At 42.1% G+C, this 21,442-nt stretch overlaps 1 protein-coding gene across 3 annotated transcripts in view; it reads left to right on the forward strand.

Annotated features, from left to right (window-relative positions):
• Positions 1-21,442, forward strand: part of FAM168A (family with sequence similarity 168 member A) — a 188,476-nt gene that overhangs the window by 161,722 nt on the left and 5,312 nt on the right. For 2 of the 3 annotated variants that reach the window (XM_063094355.1, XM_063094356.1), the window contains exons 3-5: positions 5,104-5,184; positions 10,269-10,295; positions 15,276-15,401. In XM_063094355.1, the coding sequence (XP_062950425.1) occupies positions 5,104-5,184; positions 10,269-10,295; positions 15,276-15,401 (234 nt within the window). The remainder of the gene's footprint in view (positions 1-5,103; positions 5,185-10,268; positions 10,296-15,275; positions 15,402-21,442) is intronic. The other variant, XM_063094357.1, reaches the window with a different exon arrangement.

The raw sequence follows: 21,442 nt of genomic DNA on the forward strand, positions 1-21,442 counted from the left end.
TTCTCACTTGGCTGGGGTCAGATCCCATCCAGAGAATCTTTGGAGTGTGCTGGGAGGAGACTTCTAGCAGGGACTAGCCACAGACTAGCAAGTGCTCATGGGACTGGAAGCTTACATTCTAATGGTAGGAGACAAACAGTGATCACATAAACAAGAAAATATATAACATATAAGGTGGTTTAATGCTTAAAAGCATTCTTTGAAGAAAAGCAAAGGAATATAAGGACTATGTAGCAAGGGATGAGAGACAATAGTACTGGTTTAGAAAGAATGTAAGGTGACCTTTGAACAGAGTTCCAGCAGAGTGAACAGAAAAGGTAAAGGCTCTGAGATGGGAAAGTGCTTGACACATTTGAGGAACATCAAGGGGCCATTGTGGCTAGAGAAGATTAGCAAGGGGGCAAATAGTAGGAAAGGAGGTTAGAGAGGTAACAGGGGCCCAAGTGGGTCATTAAAAGGATTTCACTGTTGTAGTCACGGGAAGCTACTGTGGGTCTTAAAGAGAGGAGTTATATGATCCTACTTAATGTTTTAACAGGATCACCCTGGCTGCTGTTGGAAATAGACTATATGGGATCAAAGGTAGAAGCATGGAGATCAGTTATGAAGCTGCTGGAATAATCTGGGTGAAAAATAATGATGACTTGGACTAGGATAGAAAGTGTGTAGGCAATGAGATATGGTCAGATTCTGAATATGTTTTGAAGATGAAACTGAAAGGATTTGCTGATGTGGATAGAAGAGAAAGAATAGAGTCATGGATAACTCTGAGGTTTTTGGCCTGATCAGCTGGAAGAATCAATTGTCATCTACTGATGAGAAAACTGCAGAGAACAGGTTTAGAAGGGAATGAGAGAATAGAAAGTGAAAATTTATTTTAAAAAATTTTGGGGCAGCTTGCCAGTAATGGGGATCAAACCCTGGACCTTGGTTTTATCAAACCATGCTCAACTGACTGCGCTAACCAGCCAGCCTCCCCAAAATTTATTTTTAAGTCTTACATGTTTGAAATAATAATAGCAGTAATAGCTAACTTTTTGAAGGCTTAACTATGTACCTAGCCCCTAGTGCTTTGGAATCTTAACTAATTTAATCCTTCTAAAATCCTGTTATATTAGGCAAGTAATATTATTAGTCCTATTTTACAGATGGGCACAAAGAGTTTGTGGCCCAAGATCACACAGTGGTGTGACTGGGATTCAAACCTAGGCAGTCTGGCTACAGAGCCCACATTCTTGACCACTTTACTACAGCCATGATATCTAGTAAACATCCAAGTGGAAATGTCAAGTAGGTAGTTAGATATTATATGAATCAGGAGTCCAGGTGAGAAGTCAGGTCTAGCAATATCAAACTTGGGTAAAATTAGTGGACAGGTAAGCTACAAAGGAAGGTTAGGGCAAACCACCATAAAGGGAGACATGGTCACACGAAGACGAAATGATGAGATCAAGCCCCCAAAAGACAAGCTGCCCTCTCAGATTTGGTTAACCTATAAGTCCTGCTTCTCAAAGCCAAGAAGGGCACAAGCCAAGCCACTTATGGATGCCCTCAGAATGCTACTCCCCATGCTTCTGCCTGGAATATCCTCCTTCTTTTTAGTCCACATCCAGGGACACCTAGTGTCCAGCATAATCCCTGGCAGCCAATAGGTACTAAATAAATGATGGTTGATAAAGACCCCTTCTGTGCCCACTCTATCCCTGTCCTGGCACTTTTCAGAGTTTTTTCTAACTGTTTACTTACCTTTCTCCCTCATCAGTTGGTGACCATCTCAAGGCCAAGGACCCTGCTGGATTTGTTTCTTTTGTTTTTGAACCACTCCTAGCTCCAGAATACAACACCCCTGGTATTTCTTCACTGGGTATCTATTCTCTGCCTCATCTGTGCTATATGCACTAGAGATGGAAACATCATCATCAATAGGAGCAGCAAGATGAAAAATATCAGTTGGGAACAAGGAAACAAAATAAACAAAACAAAATGAAAACCAGAAAAGGAGTGGGGAAGAAGCCCAGATTACCTATGATGCCCTTTTCGGACAGAGAAAATTGGTGGTGGGGAAGGGATATTTTCTATTGGTCACACAGGCTGTCAGCCACCCTGCATTTGAGAAGCTCAGGTACTTGCTGTCCGGCCTGAGAGGAGGAGTAGGGTGGTGTGCTGACAGAGTAGGAAGTGAGAAGGAGGAACTGACCAAGAGCTATTGTGTACAGGCAAATGAGACATAATTGTACCTTCAAGAAGCTTACAGTTTGGGGAGAGGGGTGCAGGATAGGAAATCTAAATAAACTGTCGAAGTGTACAGTGTGTGAAGTACACTGTGATGAGATAATTGGAGCACGCCTGTGTCTTCAAATCTGTTCTGTTCTAAAGGGTAGAAACAACAAGTAGTCAAAGTTCACTGCAGAATGAGAAGGCACTTTCAAACAATCAGCTGAAATGGAGTGGGGGTCTCAGGAAAGGAAGGAGTTCACTGTCAGTGGAGGTGTAAGGTCTGGGGTGAATGTTCCATGAAGATGTTGTAGCAGAGGCCCTAACCCTAAATATGAGGTTGGGCTAAATGGCCTTTAAGGTGCTCTCTAACCTCAACAATCTGTGACCTTAAGTCCCTTCCCTTTTCTGGGCCAAGGGATGTCAGCTATAAAATGAAGAAGGGTGGACCAAATAAAGCTCCCTCTAGAGCTGCCATTCTATAATATATGCCAAATACAAGTGAGTTAAGAATAATTCTGCTTGGAAACATTGGAGGAAGATCCTATAATTGCCCCTAAAATAAAAGGTATCCAAAATGACAAAACAGGGATGTGATGATTACCTGTGGCTGCACAGTCTTTCACATGAAGCTGAATACAGATTTCAGCCATGAGACTAGATCACTTGGCTTCCCAGATTAGACCCCTGACTTTCTTCTTGAAAAGTGACATACTTGGGCCGGCCCGTGGCTCACTCGGGAGAGTGCGGTGCTGATAACACCAAGGCCCCGGGTTCGGATCCCATATACGGATGGCCGGTTCGCTCACTGGCTGAGCGTGGTGCTGACAACACCAAGTCAAGGGTTAAGATCCCCTTACCGGTCATCTTTTTTAAAAAAAAAAAAAAAAAGAAAAGTGACATACTTCCAGATTGCTAATTAAGTGACAACAAGTTGTCTACCTCAGTTCTAAAATCAGAAAATGATTAGGGATAAAAGAGAGATGAATTTTCTTTGGAGTTGTAAAGGATTTAGGGAAAGGCATATTAACAAAGATACATTATTAAAGCTCCAATATTTACAAATCCCAAAGAAGCATTTAGGGATTTAGGGATTTAATCTTTGACTTTTAAAACCAGCTTTCCATTGTCAGTCAAAATGAGCATTTAAAAATTGCAGGGAGCAGTGAGAAAGGCACTTACTAGTTCAAATACAAATTGACAGTCTTGCTAGAAATCAGTGTGGCAAAGTATGTGAAGACTCTTAGCATGTCACTTCTCATCACCTCCACTGCTGTTGCCCTGGTCCGAGCCCCATCATCTATTGCCAGGGGTTTGCAATAGTTTCCTAGATGGCCTGGATGCTTCTCTACCCTTGTCCCCTTACAGTCTGTTTTCAACACAGAAATCAGAGTGACCCTTTCAAGTATAAGTCAGATCATGTTATTTTTCTGCTCAAAAGCCTGTGATGCCTTCTCATTTCATTCAGAATAAAAGTAGCCTGTAAGAGTAGCCTGTAAGGCCCTACATGAACTGACCAGCCCTTTATCTCTCTGACTTCCTCCACTACTTCTGTACCCCTCAATTGTTCCACTCTAGCCAAACTGTAAGTATGTAAGTATGATTTTATGTAGGTATGATTCTACTTAACGTAAAATACCTAAAACAGGCAAATTCAGAAAGACAGAAAGTAGATTAAAGGTTACCAGGGTGAGGATTGGGGTTTAGGGAGTTATTGTTAATGGTTACACAGTTTTAGTTTGGGGTGATGTAAAAAGCTTTGGAAACAGATAGGGATGATAGTTGCACGACACTGTGAGTGTAATTAATGCCACTGAATTGTACACTTAAAAATGGTTAAAATTACAAATTTTATGTTATACAGTCAGCCCTCCATATCTGTAGGTTCCACTTTCAAGGATTCAACCAACCATGGACAGAAAATATTCGGAAATAAATAAACAAGCAAACAAATAAATAATAGCAATACAACAATAAAAGATAATACAAACAAAAAGCAGTACAGTATAACAACCACTTATATAGCATTCACATTGTATTATATATCATAAGTAATTTAGAGATGATTTAAAGTATATGGGAGGTTATATGTAAATACTGTGCCATTTTATATCAAGGACTTGAGGATCCTTGGATTTTGAAATCTGCAGGGAATCCTGGAACTAGTTCCCTGCAGGTACTGAGGGACAACTGTATATACTTAACCACAATAAAAAATTTTCAAAAAAATAAAACTGTGTATAATATGCTATGGTGAGCTGGGCTGGCTTATTCAGGCTCTTGAGAACTGATTGTGAGTATCTCTTTCCAGCTATTCATTCAGTGATGTTGGTAGCTTCAATCTGGCCATGGTGGAAATATTTACACCATAGCAATTGGCAAATGCTACAGAACAGCCCCCACCCCCAATCCCTTTAAGCCAATTATTACATACTTACCAACACACCACTCATATGTGTATAGAAATGCATAGAAAACTATCTGGAAGGATGGATGCCACATTGTTAATGGTGTTACCTCTTGGGAGGAGAATAGTGTTATGGCAGCAATGTGAAAGTAAACTCACACTCTTTACCATATATACTTCTGTATTGTTTCCATTTTTTTTTTACAATGAGATATAGACATATATCTCGTGTCACTTTTTAAAAATAGACCAAAAAATTTGCATATATTGGTAAAATCTGGTAGTGGTGACTTTTCTCTTGAGAGGCTGGTCACATATTCTGTCTGAAATGATCCATGCAGAGACTGAAGGCCAGGCCTGGGACTTGGAATCTTTTGTTTCAGAAATCTACTTTTTCCCTGTACTGGTCAGCTGGGGGGGGGGGGGGGGGAGTACTACTTTCCCTCTTGCCCAACTAAATGAGGCTTTTCTTGTCTCTGTAGGTTACCCCACAGCCTACCCGGCAGCAGCTCCTGCCTATAATCCCAGCCTGTACCCCACCAATAGCCCCAGTTATGCACCAGGTAAGAAGAAAGTGGAAGCAGCAGTGGTGAATGGGGTGGGAGTTGGGGTTCTATTTGGAAAAACAAACCCATCTGCTGGCCTTTCCCTGTCCTTAGTTGCTCTGGGCTCAGCCTATCCAGGCTTGATTTTCCTGGGAGTACCTTCTGGGAACTGGGGCAGATAGATAAACCTCAGGGTGGGGGTAGAAGTAGACTCTCCTCCATTCTCCTTGGGACTTAAGGTTGGCCCATATTTTCTATGTGGGAATGTCTGAGACATGCATCTTCCTCACAGAACCTTTTCTGCTCTCCCAAGCAATATCCAAGTCCATTCTTTGCTCAGTTTCCCCTGAGGCTGCCATTGGGAAATGCACACGTGTGCACACACATAGCAGACTCCTGGGATGTGGATTTGGAAGAAAGTGAAAGACTTGCCACCATAGGGTAAAGAGATGAAACAAGCTACTTATTTTTGGCCAGGAGCATTGCAGAGGTCTTACCACTGATCTTATCCCCCATGCTCAGCTGTTGCTTTAACACTCAAGAGCAGGAGAAAGAGTATGGGCTCTGCAGTTAGAAAGTCCTGGGTTTGAACCCTGATTACCTAGCTCACTAGTTGTAAGGACTTAAGCAAGTCACCTCACCTCTCTGAGATGCAAGTATAACTACCTACCTCAGAGATGTAGATGGTTTTATGTAAGTTTCTCTTTATTTACTCAACAAGTATTTATTTGTTGAATGTCCTCCACACTGGAATAGAAAAATTAAAAGATGCCGTCTTTGCCTGAAGTAGCTTACAGTCCTTATGGGAGCCTGGCATATAAACAAATTCATTGTAGAACAGTGTGATAAGTATTGTAAAAGATACATGTAAGAAGAGAGGCGAGAACAACAGTCTGCTTGGGAGTGAAAGTGTAGGGGAAACTTCACAGAGGGGCTAGCAGTAGAGACTTGAGGGAGAAGTAGGAGGTATGTTTTTATGCACACAAAGGAAGAGTGGGCATTCCAGGTGGAGTAGTGCATGGGCAAAGGCATGGAGATGTGAGAATATGGGGCTGTGAGGAACATAGAAGGAGCAGGAATGGTTAAAGCATAAATTGAGAGGGGGGCTAGATGAATCTGAACTACAGATGTGCAAGGGCCAGACTTGGAAAGGCATTAAATGTCATAATAATACCTTTGTTTAGTAAGTATTATTATAGAATTAGAAAGCTTGAGGGGCCAGCCCGTGGCTCACTCGGGAGAGTGTGGTGCTGATAACACCAAGGCCACGGGTTCGGATCCCATATAGGGATGGCCGGTTAGCACACTAGGTGAGCGTGGTGCTGACATCACCAAGTCAAGGGTTAAGATCCCCTTACCAGTCATCTTTAAAAAAAAGAAAAAAGAAAAAAAGAAAGCTTGAAAAGACCTCAGAGATCCTCCATTTCAATCTCTTCTCTTGACAAAGGAGATCCAGAGAGAAGCAGTGTTTTGTCCCACGTTACCCAGTGAATCATCAATAGTATATGGACTAGAACCCTTGGCAGATCTCCTGTCTCTGAGTCTCATGCTTTTCTGTGCCAATCCAGTACTCATTCTACCGTCATTCCCTTTCTTCTGAGATGTTTAAAGGAGAAAAGAACATGGGCTATGTCCGAAGACCTAGATTTGAGTCACTTTCTACATCAGCAAGCCTAAAGTCACCTGACCTCTCTGAACCTCAATTTCCCCATCTCTAAAGTAGGAATCATATAATAATCATATTATAGACACACACACACAATGAGGTTATTAGAAGCCCCTCTTTTTTTGGCAAATAACTATTTTATGCAAATAAGTTAGGTTAAGCCCTCAAGTGCTTACATAGATGTGTCATTCCACAGACATTTATTTTGGCCCTGATGTGACTGAGACACTCTGGAAGACACTATAGGTGATTCAAATTTGAGGAAACTGTAGTCACTGCCCTCAAAGAGCTTATGTGACACATAGGCTATAAATATATAATGGTGTTCTCAGCATTGATTTTATATTTACTTTTAATCAATAAGATATATATTTCCCCAAAATCTATAATAGGAGGCAGAAACAATAAGAACTACAGAAATTCTCTCTGATAAAATATTTCATCAAATTTGATAAGTTCTATTTTAAAAACTGTGGTGGATTTGATTATTAAGTGTATCACAATATATAAATGATTTAAATCAAAGCGCTCTGAGATCCATGAATTGGCTTTGTCAACTATCTAGTCTAAGACAGAATAAGTTGAGTTGTTGCAAAAGGTCAGGTAAGATCAGGAATGAAGAAGATTCATTGTCTTTATAGTCAAGAGACCATCAGTGACCTCATCAGAAGCAGTGTCAGTGAGGTGGTGAGGCTAGAAACCAGAGTACAGTTAATCAAGGAGTGAAGAAGTAGATTTAGCAGATATAGCTTACTCTTACAAGAAACTTGGCTACCAGGGAAAGAAAAACAAAAGGGCATTGACTAGAAGGGAATGTAGGGTTGAAGGAGGGGTTTTTTCAGAAATGAGCATGGTAGTACTAATGAGGGAGCAGTACAGAGGACAAGTCAGAGATGTAGGTCAAGACAGATCCAAGCCTCCAGGAGGTGGCAGTGGGGGTGGGAAATCCAGAGCTTAGCACTCCTTTTGTTTGGGGGAGTTGAGTGGCGGATGGAGGTGGGGTGCCTCACAAAGAAGGGCAGCTCTCCCCTCAGACTAAAGAAAAAGTCACCAGTGAATTTATTCTAAAATAAATTGCCCGATGAAAGGGGAGAGTTCTTGTCTAATGACCTTGATTTGCTGCAACGGAGGTGAGCACGAGAAAGAGGGAGGGTTCTCAAGGGGAGAGGTCAAGGTGTGAGAGCCTCACAGGAAGGAGTGGGAGCAGAAACTACCAAAAGATAACATGGCAAGATAACATTGGAGGCCCGCCTGAGGTGGAAGCTGTGAATTTATCCAGGCTGTAATACCCAGGACTGGGCTATTTTTTCATAATGTTCAGCACTTCTGGTGATAGATTGCGTGTTTGGTTTTAGGATCAGTTTGGCAAGGAAATGGAAGGACAGGGAGTAGATAGCTACTATTTATTGAATGGTTTCTATATGCCAGGGATTATTTTCAGCTATTTATGTATATTAACATGTTTTATATCACAGTAAATCTCTGAGGTCAGTACTGTTGTTGTTATTCCCATTTTCCAGATGAGAAAACAAAAACATAGAGAAATTAGATAACTAGCCCAAGATCCAAACCCTGGTATCCTGCGCACCATGCCTGCATGGTGCCTCTTAACCACTACATTGTAGTTGAGGCAGTGGGCCAGAGAGAAATTAAGGTGTTAGACTAGATAAACCAGGCTAGAGAGGGAAGGGAGTTCAAACAGGAGGAGCCTGAGACTGTGGGGGAAAAAAAAAAAATGGAGAGATTGGAAAGCTCCTGGCACGTATATTAAGTATTAATTTTTAATTTTTAAAACAAAAAATAAGCCCTCATCTCACTTGATTTTCCCCAATTTTATGTTTTTAAAAGTCAACATATTTCTAAGCTGTGACTAAAAGTAACTCATTTCCTTAGAAACCCACAAAATCCACAAGAGAGGGTAGTGCTAGTGCATTGTGTTAGAAAGCTCCAAACTGGGAGTTGGAAGACCTGGATTGTAACACTAACTCTGCTTCTGATTTTGGTGTGGCCTTGGGAAGATCCTTTTTCCTTTTGAGTTAAACACACAGCACAACTGGATCTTTTTCATATTTTTGGATGCTGGCCTCTGTATTCACAGGTCTTCTGATTGCAGTGGGGGAGTTCCTGCCATGGAGGAGTTGGCTCAGGGTCAGAGAGGACAGTGTAGGTTACTCTCAGCTTCCTGCCAGATCCAGCTGTTTGTGATGCAGAAAGGTGCCTGCTGGAGTAAAAGCCTGCAAGGGAGCCAGGTTCTCTGGTTTAAATTTCCTTCAGCTGCTTCAATGAGACCAAGAAGTTGCTTCAGTGAGAGCTATTTTTAGCAGCTCTGAGTACCCTAAGATATCATCTGTCCAGGATGCAGGGAAACATTTCACTCTCATTGGTTCTGAAAGCAATGTGGATACTTGGAGCTTTTCTCCAAGGTCTTAATGATTTCAAGGATCTTATTTAAAAACTATTGGCCCCATAGGAAGCAGGAGTGAACCAAGACTTGATTTTCAGAACAGAATCTGGAGACCAAAGGTTTGTCATATTAATGGTACTCTGACTCGAAAAATGAAGGGAGCATTAAACAGGATAACTAATATAAATGAAAATGAAATACCTCCTCATAAGAATCTGTTTACAAAGCATTTCTATCTATTGTCTTATCTGAATCATAGTAGCCCTATAAAGTACACATATATTATTCCCATTTTGCACATGGCCAACCTGGGGAAGAGTAGGGGAAAGGAATTTGTGTTTTCTGAACACCTACCGTGTTCCTGGCACTGTGCAAGCATATTACACATGTTCATTTTTTACCTTAGTCTTGTGCAGTAGAGACTCTTGCCTCCAATTTTGCTCAGAGGGGCTAAATAAGTTGTCCGAAGTTAGACAGCTAACAAGCAATAGAGCTGGGATTCAAGCCCAACTTGTCCGACCCCACAGCCTGTACTCCTTCAAAAGCACCACACTATCCTCAGGAACGGCATGCCTCTGCATCAATCCTACCTCTCTGGGGTTTTACAAACAGCTCTTTAGAGGCCCAAGATGGTGATATTGTCCCTGAACCTTCACTTCTTCTAACACATAAAGCCTCTGTCAGGTGTGAAGTCCCTCTGCAGTTCTTGGGAGAATTGAAGTGTATTCTTACTATGAACAAGTGAAGCATAGGAGCTTGGGCTTATTCACATCCAGGCAGCTTCTGGGTCAGCTGTGTGAAAGATAACATGGCATCCAGGGAGGTGCACCTCCACAATGAATGGACTTTCCGAGATGGCAAGTCTGTCACCCTCTCCAGGGTAGAGGCACTTTGCACCCTCTACATTCACTGTTCCTTGTGCAGCCCAGGGGAAACTGCCATCGCAAGACAAAGTCTGTTTATGTAACTGCAATGTGTACAACTTTGTACAAATTCTTAGTGGTAATTTCAACTAACATTTCTATCCAACAGAGTTTCAGTTCCTGCATTCAGCTTATGGTAGGAGAGCTATTTTTCCTCATCTGTATTACAGCCTATGAATGTGTTATCTCATAACAATGGTAGATCCCCTCTCCTTTCCTCCCCAAATCCTACCCCCTAGGCTTGGGCTCCCCCCAGGTGGCTCAACAGCAGTTCCTAAAGCATGCAGGAACATGTCTGATGGTGCAAAATCATGGGTTGGAGACACACATGAGCCATCCCCTAGGGCATCAATGAAGGATCATGGCACTAAAAGACATCTCTCACCCAACCTGGCTGCCGAATTGAAACAAACAAATGAACAAAAATTCCAGGGCCTGTATGTGTCTCCTCTGTTGGCTCTGTGGCAGCCTCTGTGAAGGAGTACCTGCATTATGCCTATTAGAACCCAAAAACCAGTCTGCTCCAGGATCAGATTTTCCATCTCCATTGGCAGTCTGACATGTTTGAAGACCTGGTTGACTTTAGATACAATCTGTTCCCTTAGCCCAGATCTTGAGCTTTGGGCTCATTTTCAGGGCATTTTTCTGGATGGTGAGAGGTGGGGGGTCAAGAGTGCTAATGAGTGAGGAACCAGTACTGGGTTCTCTGGGCAATGTGGACTCCAGGCCCAAGGCACCACGGGAACTTCTGGGCACCTGTGAGGGTCCCAGCAGTGTAACTTGACCGGGTCCTTTTTGTCATAGACAGGAAGGGACCATGGGAGGGACTTGCCACCTTCACCACCCTCACCTGAGCTGCTCAGGATAATGTTTTTGTAAAATCTCTTCATAACTTTCAACCTTGAATTATTTGGATGTTGGAAATTGGATTTGTGTGTTGCACATCTTTCAGGAGATGAGCTGTGAAATTTCTCCTTGCCACTGCTGTTGGCTGTGTGATCTGGGCAATTTGCTAATGTCTCTAGGCCACAGATAGTGTTTCATTCCACATGATCTCCAAGGTCCCTTTAAATGCTAACACTCTGTCCTCTTATAGTCTTATTATTTCAATTTCGCTAGTCACTGAACTGTTTCTGTTATCATTTATGGGGAGTTATTTTTTGTTTGCCTCAAGATATATGAACTTGGACAGAAGATTCCATAAAAAGTTAGAGAAGCTCTCTTGCTCCCTTACCCTTCCAGTTTTAGCATATGAAATGGACATGCGTAAAGAATATGGATGGAGCTCTTCACTTCACAAAATATTCTGTGCCAGGCCCTAAGCTGGCCCTTTGAAGATACAAAGCCCAGTAAGACAAGGTCCCTTTGCTCAAGGAGCTTACAGTTTAGTGGGGAGACAGACAAGCCATCTAGTACAGGGCTTCTAAGAGTCATAGGGACTGGGATAGTCAAGTATATGGGGTGCGTGAGGGGGTCGTGGTCAAGGGGTGGGAAGAAGAAAAGACTTCACAGTAGAGGACAGTCTTCAGTTCGTGACTGATTGATTAATAAATGTTGACTAGGTAGAGTTTGGGGAGAGACATGCCAGAAGAGCTAACAGTGTGAACGAAAACACGGAGATGTGAAGCTCCTTGGCAATATTCTGGGAATGTGAAGCAGTTTGTGTGGCTGTAGTGTGGGTTGGGAGTGAGAACAATGAGTTTAGAGAGATCATCAGGACTAGCCCATGGGGGTCCTTGAATGCTGCACAAGGGGTTCAAACTTTAGGCTATAGGTAGTGGAGAACCATGGAATGTTTTTAAGAAAGAGGGTTTTGTGATTAGGTTTAGGTGTTAGATACACCACTGTTACTGCAGCTTGGAGATTGGAGGGGCAGGTTTAGAAACAAACAGAACAGTGAGGAAACAGTTGCAATAGTTCAGGGGAGAGATGAGGAGAGCTTAAATTAGAGCTCTCCACAACTGTGAAGATGGACAGATGCCAGAACTGGAAACTGTGAGACTGGATGACACTTTATTTTTGACTCTCACATCAATACTATGAAGCAATCAGGGAGTGATTATTATTGCCATTTTAGGAGATAACAAAACTGAAACTCAGAAAGGTTAAGTGACTTGCCCAAGTTCCCACGGCTAATAAGTGGCAGAGCCCAGGCTAGAACTCAAATTTCCTGACTCAGTATATTGTTCAGGATGATGGTCCCTTGCTGCCTTTCTTCCTTGTCAGTGTGCTTAACAGATTGTTCAAGTGTCAGAGGGCGTGAGGGCCCCGTATCTAAGGAAGTGAACAACCCAGCACCTGGATGTGGGCAGCACGCTGTGACTGGGCACATGGCCCTTCACTGCCAAGGGTTCTCTCTTTCTCTCTCTCTCTGTCTTTTTTAATTAATGGACAACACATATATAGTAAAGTACATAAAGTACAACAGTCTTAAATGTATAGCTTAATAATGTTTTTTCATATGGATACATCTATATTTAACTACCACCCAGTTCAAAATATAAGATATATCTAGGAAGTGGTACCCTTCAGGTACCCAAGAGCAGGCATGCCTGTTAGAGCAGCCTTCTCTCTCAACATGCCTCTAAAAAGCTTTAGTTGGGATTGTCTTCATTCCACAACTGAGCTCTGAATTTGCTACCTCCAACAGAATGGGTTACTTCAGAAGTGTGCATGGAGGAGCAAGATCATATAGAACAACTAACTGATGAAGAGGTTAAGTTGACAGCTAATATTAGTTTTTTGTTTTTAATTTTCATATTTATCCAATTATTTAAATGATTAAATATTCAAATATACAGAAAAGTGCAGAAAACATGATTTTTTAAAAAAATAATAAAACCAGAAGAAAATACCCCTTTATTTAGAAAAATGTGCAGTTTAGTTCACATGATCAGCTGGAAAGACAATCAAAGGTACAGTTGCACTTGCTTCTTTCCTGGTTAATCTGGAACATTATTTTATTGTGTATAATGCTGTCTTGTTCACTCCCTGGTTGGCGTGTGGCTGTGTTGCATCCCCAGCTAGACCATAAGTACCTTGTGTGCAGTTGCCGTGACCCACGTGTGTTCCCGTCCACCGTGGTGCTCCCCTCAGTGCTGAGTGCAGTGTAGGCCTCATCACTGTTGATTAATTTTGATTTGCTTAATTTAATTGTCACACAGTCCTTCAGGCTAATGTCAGACTTTTGGCTTATGATGAAAATTATGGTAAAGTATGCAACACTTGGAGGAAAAAACTGGAATGGAATAGGACCTTCAAATTCTCCAAATTCCTACTGCCAAATTTAAGCCTCCTGCTCTCTGGTGGAATCCCCATGGGATCTTGAGGGCACAGACTTGCTCTATCTGACTTTTCAGAGCTACATGTTTCACTTTTGAGGGAGCTGTTTTGGGTGGCTATGGCTGTCCCCACCACATGGAGTGACAGGTTCTAAATTTGGAGACATCTTGATAAGATTTTTCAACACTTATTGGATCCTTTATTAATCCCCCTCCTACCCTTTCTCCCAAAAAGAAACCCAAGGTGATTGTTTAAAATGGACTCCCCTCCTGCATTGTCTGCAGAGCCATGTCTTGATGTCTAGCAAAGGCTCTGGACTGTACATGGAGTTCTGCTAGCTCTCCATTTCTCTTGCCAGGATTCTCCTTTTAGTGTCACTTTCCTGCCCATGATTTCCTTCTCATTTCTCAGCATCCGCTGTATATATTGCAGGCCATTAATGTGAGCGCAGAGTCAGCCTACAACAGCTACACTTCTAGCCTTGGCTCAGCAAAAATAGAATCCCTGACCTTCTCTGGCCCCAGTTCTTCTGTGATTGAAGGAACCAGAGTCATTACCTGTTACCCACATGGGCAGAGGGGGTTATGGATCTCTCTGGAGATAGAATATCCTCGTCCTGGTGGAATTAGAGAATATGTAGGCATACTTTCTTCTCATACCACACCCTGTCTTACCTTAGCCCCTTGTTAAAATGTTTCAAGTATATTTGACTGTTGCCAATGCAGCCCCATCTCCTGCTAATATACTTTAAAACATTCCATGTCCATGATTCACAAGATCTTGAGTAGAAAAGATATTGCTAAAATCATTCTTTTTTTATCATAAGTAGAAATTTGGGTCAAGAATGTTTCTCCTCTAGTGTTTGAAAGTATAGTGGGGAAATATCTAAAAAGTGAGGTACCTCCCCTCATTGGAACCCTGTTTCATCTCTCCTTCCCCTCAGGATACCATGAAGGTAAGTAAATTTTTGAGTCTCTCCCCACTTCTAGAACATATGAAGTATCATCCTTTAAATTTCTCAAGCTGAGCTTTGAGTCAGCCTGGGACGTCTATGCAGATCTCAAACTGAGCCTTATCTCTATTTCACACCAATCCTAAGTTTGACATTTATTTTCTTAATGGCCCAAAGGATTATCGCTAATTCATAAGGAGATATCTCAGGTGACATCTCAGCAGGAGATATTCAGGGGTATGCAAGAGGTATGTCTATATGACCCCTGCCAGGTGTACAGGAGAAAGAGTTAGCAAGGAGTGCCCCACTGGATAACTAGGTTTAGTGCAGCCGCAGTGCCCTGTGACTTTTACACTGCCATGCCCACAGCTTAGTCCCTTTAAAAGAGATGGCAGACCAGCAAGGTTCATGTCATGTGGTACTTGTTCTTGGGTCTCTTTTTGAAAGCAACTTACTAAAAACACCTATAGATGAGATTTCAGACAAAAAAGAGTGCTCAGTTGATCTAGCCCAGTACACAAAGGCTCCCAAGTTGCTGCCCATTAATGAAAAAGTACCTGAGGAATATACCGAGCCTTAGGCCAGAATGTCACGTAGTAGGAAGTGGTATTCATGAGCATCTTTGTGGTTTTAGAACTGGTTAGAAAATACTAACTCTCTTAGTATATGTTCACAGTTCCTCGGTTTCAAATCATTTGAAAGCACACTTCAGCATTCCTCCCAACCCACTCACCCATCTCAGAAAAGCTGAACCATCCTGTGTGTCTGAACAGGCCCCTTGGGTTATGTTTCCATCCAGCACAAGACCCTTGCTTTGTGTCTGTGATTGGTGGTGCCCACTTCTTATTTCTGCCTAATGCCATTCTTGTGTCTTCTCTTAAGCAACTCTGCTGATGAAACAGGCCTGGCCACAGAACTCGTCTTCCTGTGGCACTGAAGGCACCTTCCACCTCCCAGTGGACACCGGGACGGAGAACCGAACTTACCAAGCATCCTCTGCGGCTTTCAGTAAATACAGTCTGTCTCCTGCTTTCCTTGTTCCCCTTGGTTGGGACTGATTTGTTTCTTAGGAAGAAAGGAAAGGGAACTTTTAAAAATGACATTTATAGTATAAACACTGTTTTAAGAGGTTCTCCTACTCATGCAAGAAATTGGCCCTCCTCATTCAGGAAAGGTCATTCTCTTTGATCATGCATGCAGCTTTGGGAGACACAAAACAGCAAAGGAGGGAGAAGGAAGTACTCACCTTGCCAACAAGTTTGATTAGGGAAGGACAGTTACTGCATTTCAGAGGAAAGGACAGAGGGTATATTTTGAAGGCCTATGTGTCTTTGGACAGAGAAGGCTCCTCTCCTAGCCCAGGGTTTCTTAACCTCGGCATTATTGACATCTGGGCCTGATAATTCTCTGTTATGGAGGCCATCCTGTGCATTGTTGGATGTTTAGCAGCATCCCTGGCCTCTACTCCATAGTAAAGGCCCATTGTGACAACCAAAAATGTCTCTAAAACATTGCTAGGTATCCCCTGGGGGGACAAAATTGCTCCCGTATGAGAAACACCACCCTTGAGGAAGCTACACTATGGGAGCAAAGTATGTACATGGAGTCCTCAAGGAGGACAGAAGTCAGCTGGCCAGTCAAGATTGGTCATATTCATCTGGAGGCTCAGTAACTGGTGCTGTCACCTTCACATCTGATTTTTAACACGAAATGGTTCCACTGGGGGAATGAGGACCAGTGTTTAGCAGTTACTAAGTGGCATTTTGAATCTGTATAAGCAAAAACTTTGTGCCCTGTTGGAGCTGTCCAGTAGAGGAATGACTGACTTTGGATGTGGTGAGTGCTTATCTTATAAGTTGTGCCTGCAGGGGCTGGACAAGCCATCAGAGGGATGTTACAGACTAGGCCTGACAGTCTGTAGTTTAGTGAATTATTAATCTACTAAGTAAGTAGATTACAAGAATTCATTGTATTTTTTCAATTCTTTAAAACATCCAATGTCATTTTCTCCTTAGTTATCATTGTCCTTAGGTGTCAACATCAGCTTATATTTTTACAACATTAGTCACCTTTTGGAGAATATGCTTTCATAATCACCCTCTCATTTCATTTACACTACAGTCCTGTAAAGATATTTGGGTGGATTTTTCATCCCAGTTTGAAAACTGAGGCTCAGAAAGGTAATATGTCTGATGTTGTCCAACCAGTTAAGCAGCACAACTGGAAAAAGGTATCATCCAGGTTAAGATTCTGTTACTATTGTCATGTGATTGATTTTACTCTGCAAGAGAGAGATGGCAGCTATAGGGAGTTTTTCCAGATACCTCAGGTAGAATTTAATGGACATATATAAGGTTATATATGTAAATTGGCATATACATATTCTCACATCTACATATATGGATACAGATGCATATAGGCACACCTACTGTGGTGTAGCAGAAAGAGGCCTGGAGTGGAAGCCCAAAGAATTGGATTCTAGACTTGATTCTTTGTAACCTTGGATAATTCATACCCATGTTTTAGACCTTATTTTTTCCAACTGTAAAATGAGGGGCCTAAACCATGTCATTTTTAAGGTTCTCTTTAGCTATTAGACTCCTGATTCTCTCACCTTGTCACTGTGCACTCAGTATCATCCACCCCAACAGGGACCTCCAGTCTAGCTGCCCTTGCCAGCAGCTGGCCAACTGCCTTTGCTCACATGTCTCCAGGGATGGAGTACTCATTCTTTCAGAGGCAACCCTTTTCACAGTTAGAAAGTCTGAGTATTAGAAGATCTTGCCTTCTCCTGTGTTGAAATCTTCCTGAAGTTCCATCTAAATGTCCAAAGCTACATCCCACTGTCCCCTCCCAGACAGGCTGTCACAGTCCCTGGAAAGGACCAAAATGAACCCCTCTCTTAATCAAGTAATGCATAAGCCTCTACAATTTTTTAATAGAGTTGGATTGACTGACCTGCTCACACCCACAAAGGTTCCTCCTAGCATTCACATTTTGTGGCTTCTAGTGCCACAGAAAATTCAAGGCACTTTGACAAATTCAGTTCAATTTCACAAACATTTGCTAAGACTGTTTATAATTAGGTCTCCCTCCTACTTATTCAGCACTCTCTTGTTCGGCTGCCAACAAGGAGACTTAGAGGTCAAGGCAAGATTCAGACATAGAGCTTTGTTTTATCCAGACACATAAATCTGATGATCAATAAACCGATTAGTCTAAAAGGCATCCATGATGTAAGGATCAATGCCTTTGAAGGTGGTAGGGGCTCTACAACTGAAAAAGGTTGATGACAGTGAAGAAGGATTGAAGAGAGGGCTGAAAAGGTTTTATCTTGCTAATGTATACACTCTCTTTATTATCCTGTTTGATGGAGCCTAAAATTATGGCTAGGAACCTGAGAGAAAGAACAGGATGTCATAAACAAAGCTTTTTTATAAGGCAGAGCTGGGACTTCTAGTCATCGAATTCCTTTTTTCTCTCATTATATTGCCTTTAGTAAAATGGGGACTCAAAGGCCAATATACCAAATATCCATGGCTGGACTACAGAGACCTTTAACTCAGAAAGAGCTCTGGGCCTGATAAACCCTGAACTGTGAACCCTGCTCTGCACTGATTTACTGTGCAATTTTGAGAAAGTCACTGCCTGTCTGGGCTCCAGGTTCTTCCTCTGAAAAGAATAGGGTTGCATATAAGCTTCTAGTGTCCTTAAGGGCTACCATTCCAAAGTCTTCATTTTGTGACCTTCAGAGTTAGAATTCCTTTCAGGATGGCAGGTCTCCAATGAGTGAAATGAGTCTGAGTTCATCTGGGTAAAATCCATGAAGTTTTTTGCAACAAGTGCAATAGATTCTTTTACTTAGATGCACAGAGTAATAAACCCTGATTTTTGTGATACTCAAAGTAGCCCAGGTTATAGCCCCAGAGGAATTTTCTGTGTTCTTCAAAGGTATGGACAGGACCACCAGTCAGCTGTAGAAAGTCCTCTGCAATGATCTCCTCATGAAAGTCTTACCAAAATACTCAGAAACTTAGAATGTCAGCACTAGAAAGGCCTTCTGATATTATCTAGTCCAAGTGGAGATATTCCCTGAGAGAGGAATTGACCTGACTCACTGATAGAGCCCGGATGAGGGCCCCAGGCATTTTCTGCAGCCTCATATAAGATCCTCCCGACACAAATGATAACCTTGAGAACCACTGTGGTTAGAGGAAGTAGCAATGAGTCCTGAGTCCCTGTGAGCAGTCGCTCTCTCTTTTAGCATCTATTCGTTATTTCATCTGTGAAATGTTTATGTTGGTTTTAATGACCTCTAAGATCTCTTCTAGCTCTGCAATTCTGCTTCTCCCATCTCAGTTGTCTGGACAGACAAGCAAGGCCTTGTTCTGCAGCATCATCTCTTCGGCTGCCAAGGGTGTTTTGGCTACTGATTTGTATTCTGAGTATGTGTGTGTCTCATTTCATAACATGAAGAAAGGGAAACATTCTCAGACAAGGTTATTCTTAGATGTGGAAACCAAATTCTACTGCAGTTTCTTGGAGCCTTTTGGTTTTACTCAGATGGATAGTCTCAACACTTTGTAATATGCTTGTCCATGTGGCATAGAGGGGGTAGTGTGGCTTCCCCAGGGAAGATAAAAATTCCAGAGCACCTTCTCTAGGAGCTTAAAGGAAAGTCGTCAGCATCGTTGGCTTGTTAACTTTAAAGAACCTATAAATCATGGCATTTTAACCACAAAATTTTAGAATCTTAGAATCCTGGAGTTTGTGTTTCAAATTGGAACAGACCGTAGTAGTCTCAGTTTAACTTCCTATCTCCTATAGTCTTTCAGACCAGTCTCTGCTTGCATACCCCCAGGATAGTAAACTTAGTCTCTGTCTGTATAGTGAGAGAGAAAAAATAATAGCTAACCTTTCTGAAGTGCTTTAATATGTCAGGCATTGTTCTAAGTGCTTTACACTTATTAATTAATGTATTTATCACAGGAATCCTATGAAATGGGTACTATTACTCTCCCCATGTTACAGATGAGGAGGCTAAAATATTCTATAGCTGTTAAGAAGAGAGCTGAAGTTTGGACCCAGGCAGTCATTCTGTCTCCAGATTGCTCATAAACACTACTCTGTGCTATAGAGTTTTCAGAGACAGGCATCTTCTGATCAGTGGTATCCTGTTTTCTTGCATAGAAAAGAGATGCTCTCTACTCTGGCAGGACTCTCCAAACCTTGTTTTATTCCTTTAAATCAGGGGCTGACCAACTTTCATGTAAAGGGACAGGTGGCAAATATTTTAGGCTTTTCAGGGCATATGGTCTCTGTCATAACTACTATTGTAGCAGGAAAGTAGCTGTAGTCAAAACGTAATTGAATAGCCATGGCCATGTTACAGTAAAACTTTATTTACCAAAACAAGCTGCAATTACAAAAACCACAGGCTAAAGTTTGCTTGTGTTAATAGTATGAAAGATTCTGTGGTAAAATAAATTTGGGAAATACATTCTCCTACATATCCCTGTCTTAGAGATTCATAGTTCACCCTATCATTTTAAAAACTTCTCAGGGTTATGGAATACAAAAAAAAACCCCAAACCTTTTTATCTCTATTTTACATTGCTGCTTTATAAACTTATGGGACCATAGAACTCTTCATTTTTATCCTTTCTTTTCTTTTTTCTTTTGGCAAAAGAACTATTACGATCCCTTGGAATTGATAGTCTGTTGTACACACTTGGGACATGCCCAGCCTGAGAACCCCCTTTGTTTTATAGATAGGTAAACTGTCTGCAAGATAAAACACACATTGGACAGCTCCTTCTAGATTCTGCAAACCTAGAATCCCTGTCTTCCCTCACAGTATCTGCTTTTCCTCCTATGACCACACCTTATAATTAGCTCCACAATCTAGAAACTTTGAGGAATCTGCTCTAGACTTCTCTCTCAACTGATTCCCACTCCCACTTCCAGTTAGTTTCTACTTCTTTTCAGTGCTACCCTCTCTTTAATGTATCCTTTCCACTCCATCCTCGCTGCTACTTATTTCCCAAGCATATTTGAACACAAAACCAGTTTTTCACAGAACAAACAATGGATCTACAAGTGGAAAAATAAATAACATGATTCCAGGGGAGAAGACAGGACACCTTTTGTGGCAACTGAACAGCAGCTCTCATCTCCTGAGTCATCAGGGGCAGGGGGGGCACCAAGACAAAGCTGTGATATGGACTGAGAGAAATGTGTGGCCATGTGGTAGCCTGCTTTTACTTGGGGTTAGAGTAAAAGAGACCCAGGATCTTTAGAACCATAGAGTTTTAGTTTAGGAAGAGATCTTCATTCTTAGCCTCCTGGTTTTATAAAATAAGAGACCAAGGCCTACAGACTTGGCAGTTGTCACTGCAAAATTAGGGGAAAGCCAAGACTGAAGCCTAGAACTCTTCTCTTCCAATAAAGCACCATCTCTACTTTGCCCTCAGTCCCTTCTTACAGAAACAGCACCCCGGAGCTGAAAGAGTCCTTGGTAAGTGTCTTGTAGGTGAAAGAGCTGTAGCCCAGAGAGGTTCAGTGATATCAACCAGACCCACCCAGGATGGGACCACAGAGAAGAAGCCTCCCCAGCACCTCCCCACTGGGACTTCAAGGCCAAGGTCCCTTCAACTCAGAAAGAAGAGTCTTTAGGAGAAGTTCCTAAGAAGATTTGCCCTTTCTGAGCCCTAGGATCCCCTGTGTAAAGTGAAAGGGTTGGGGCTACTTAATGACTGCTTGGGTTTCATAGAATGATTCCATTTTGTGATTCGATAAGGACACAGCCTTGTCCCTTAGTGACTCATGTTTCAAGTTTTTCCTGTGAATATAGTATCTGACTCTTTTCCAGAGGATTCAAAGGCAGCACAATTTATTTACATAGCCAGTTGTGAGCTTCTTGGGGCCTGACTTCTCAGCTCCAGGTTTTGTCCATTCTGCTGAGTTGCAGACATGGCCAGAGTTCCAGGTCTACAGGAATCTTTGTGATCCCTGACTTCAGGACTTTCAGGCAGAAGGGGCCCTCCCCC

This window comes from Cynocephalus volans, chromosome 4, assembly GCF_027409185.1.
Source record: "Cynocephalus volans isolate mCynVol1 chromosome 4, mCynVol1.pri, whole genome shotgun sequence".
In the NCBI taxonomy this organism is placed as follows: Eukaryota; Metazoa; Chordata; class Mammalia; order Dermoptera; family Cynocephalidae; genus Cynocephalus; species Cynocephalus volans.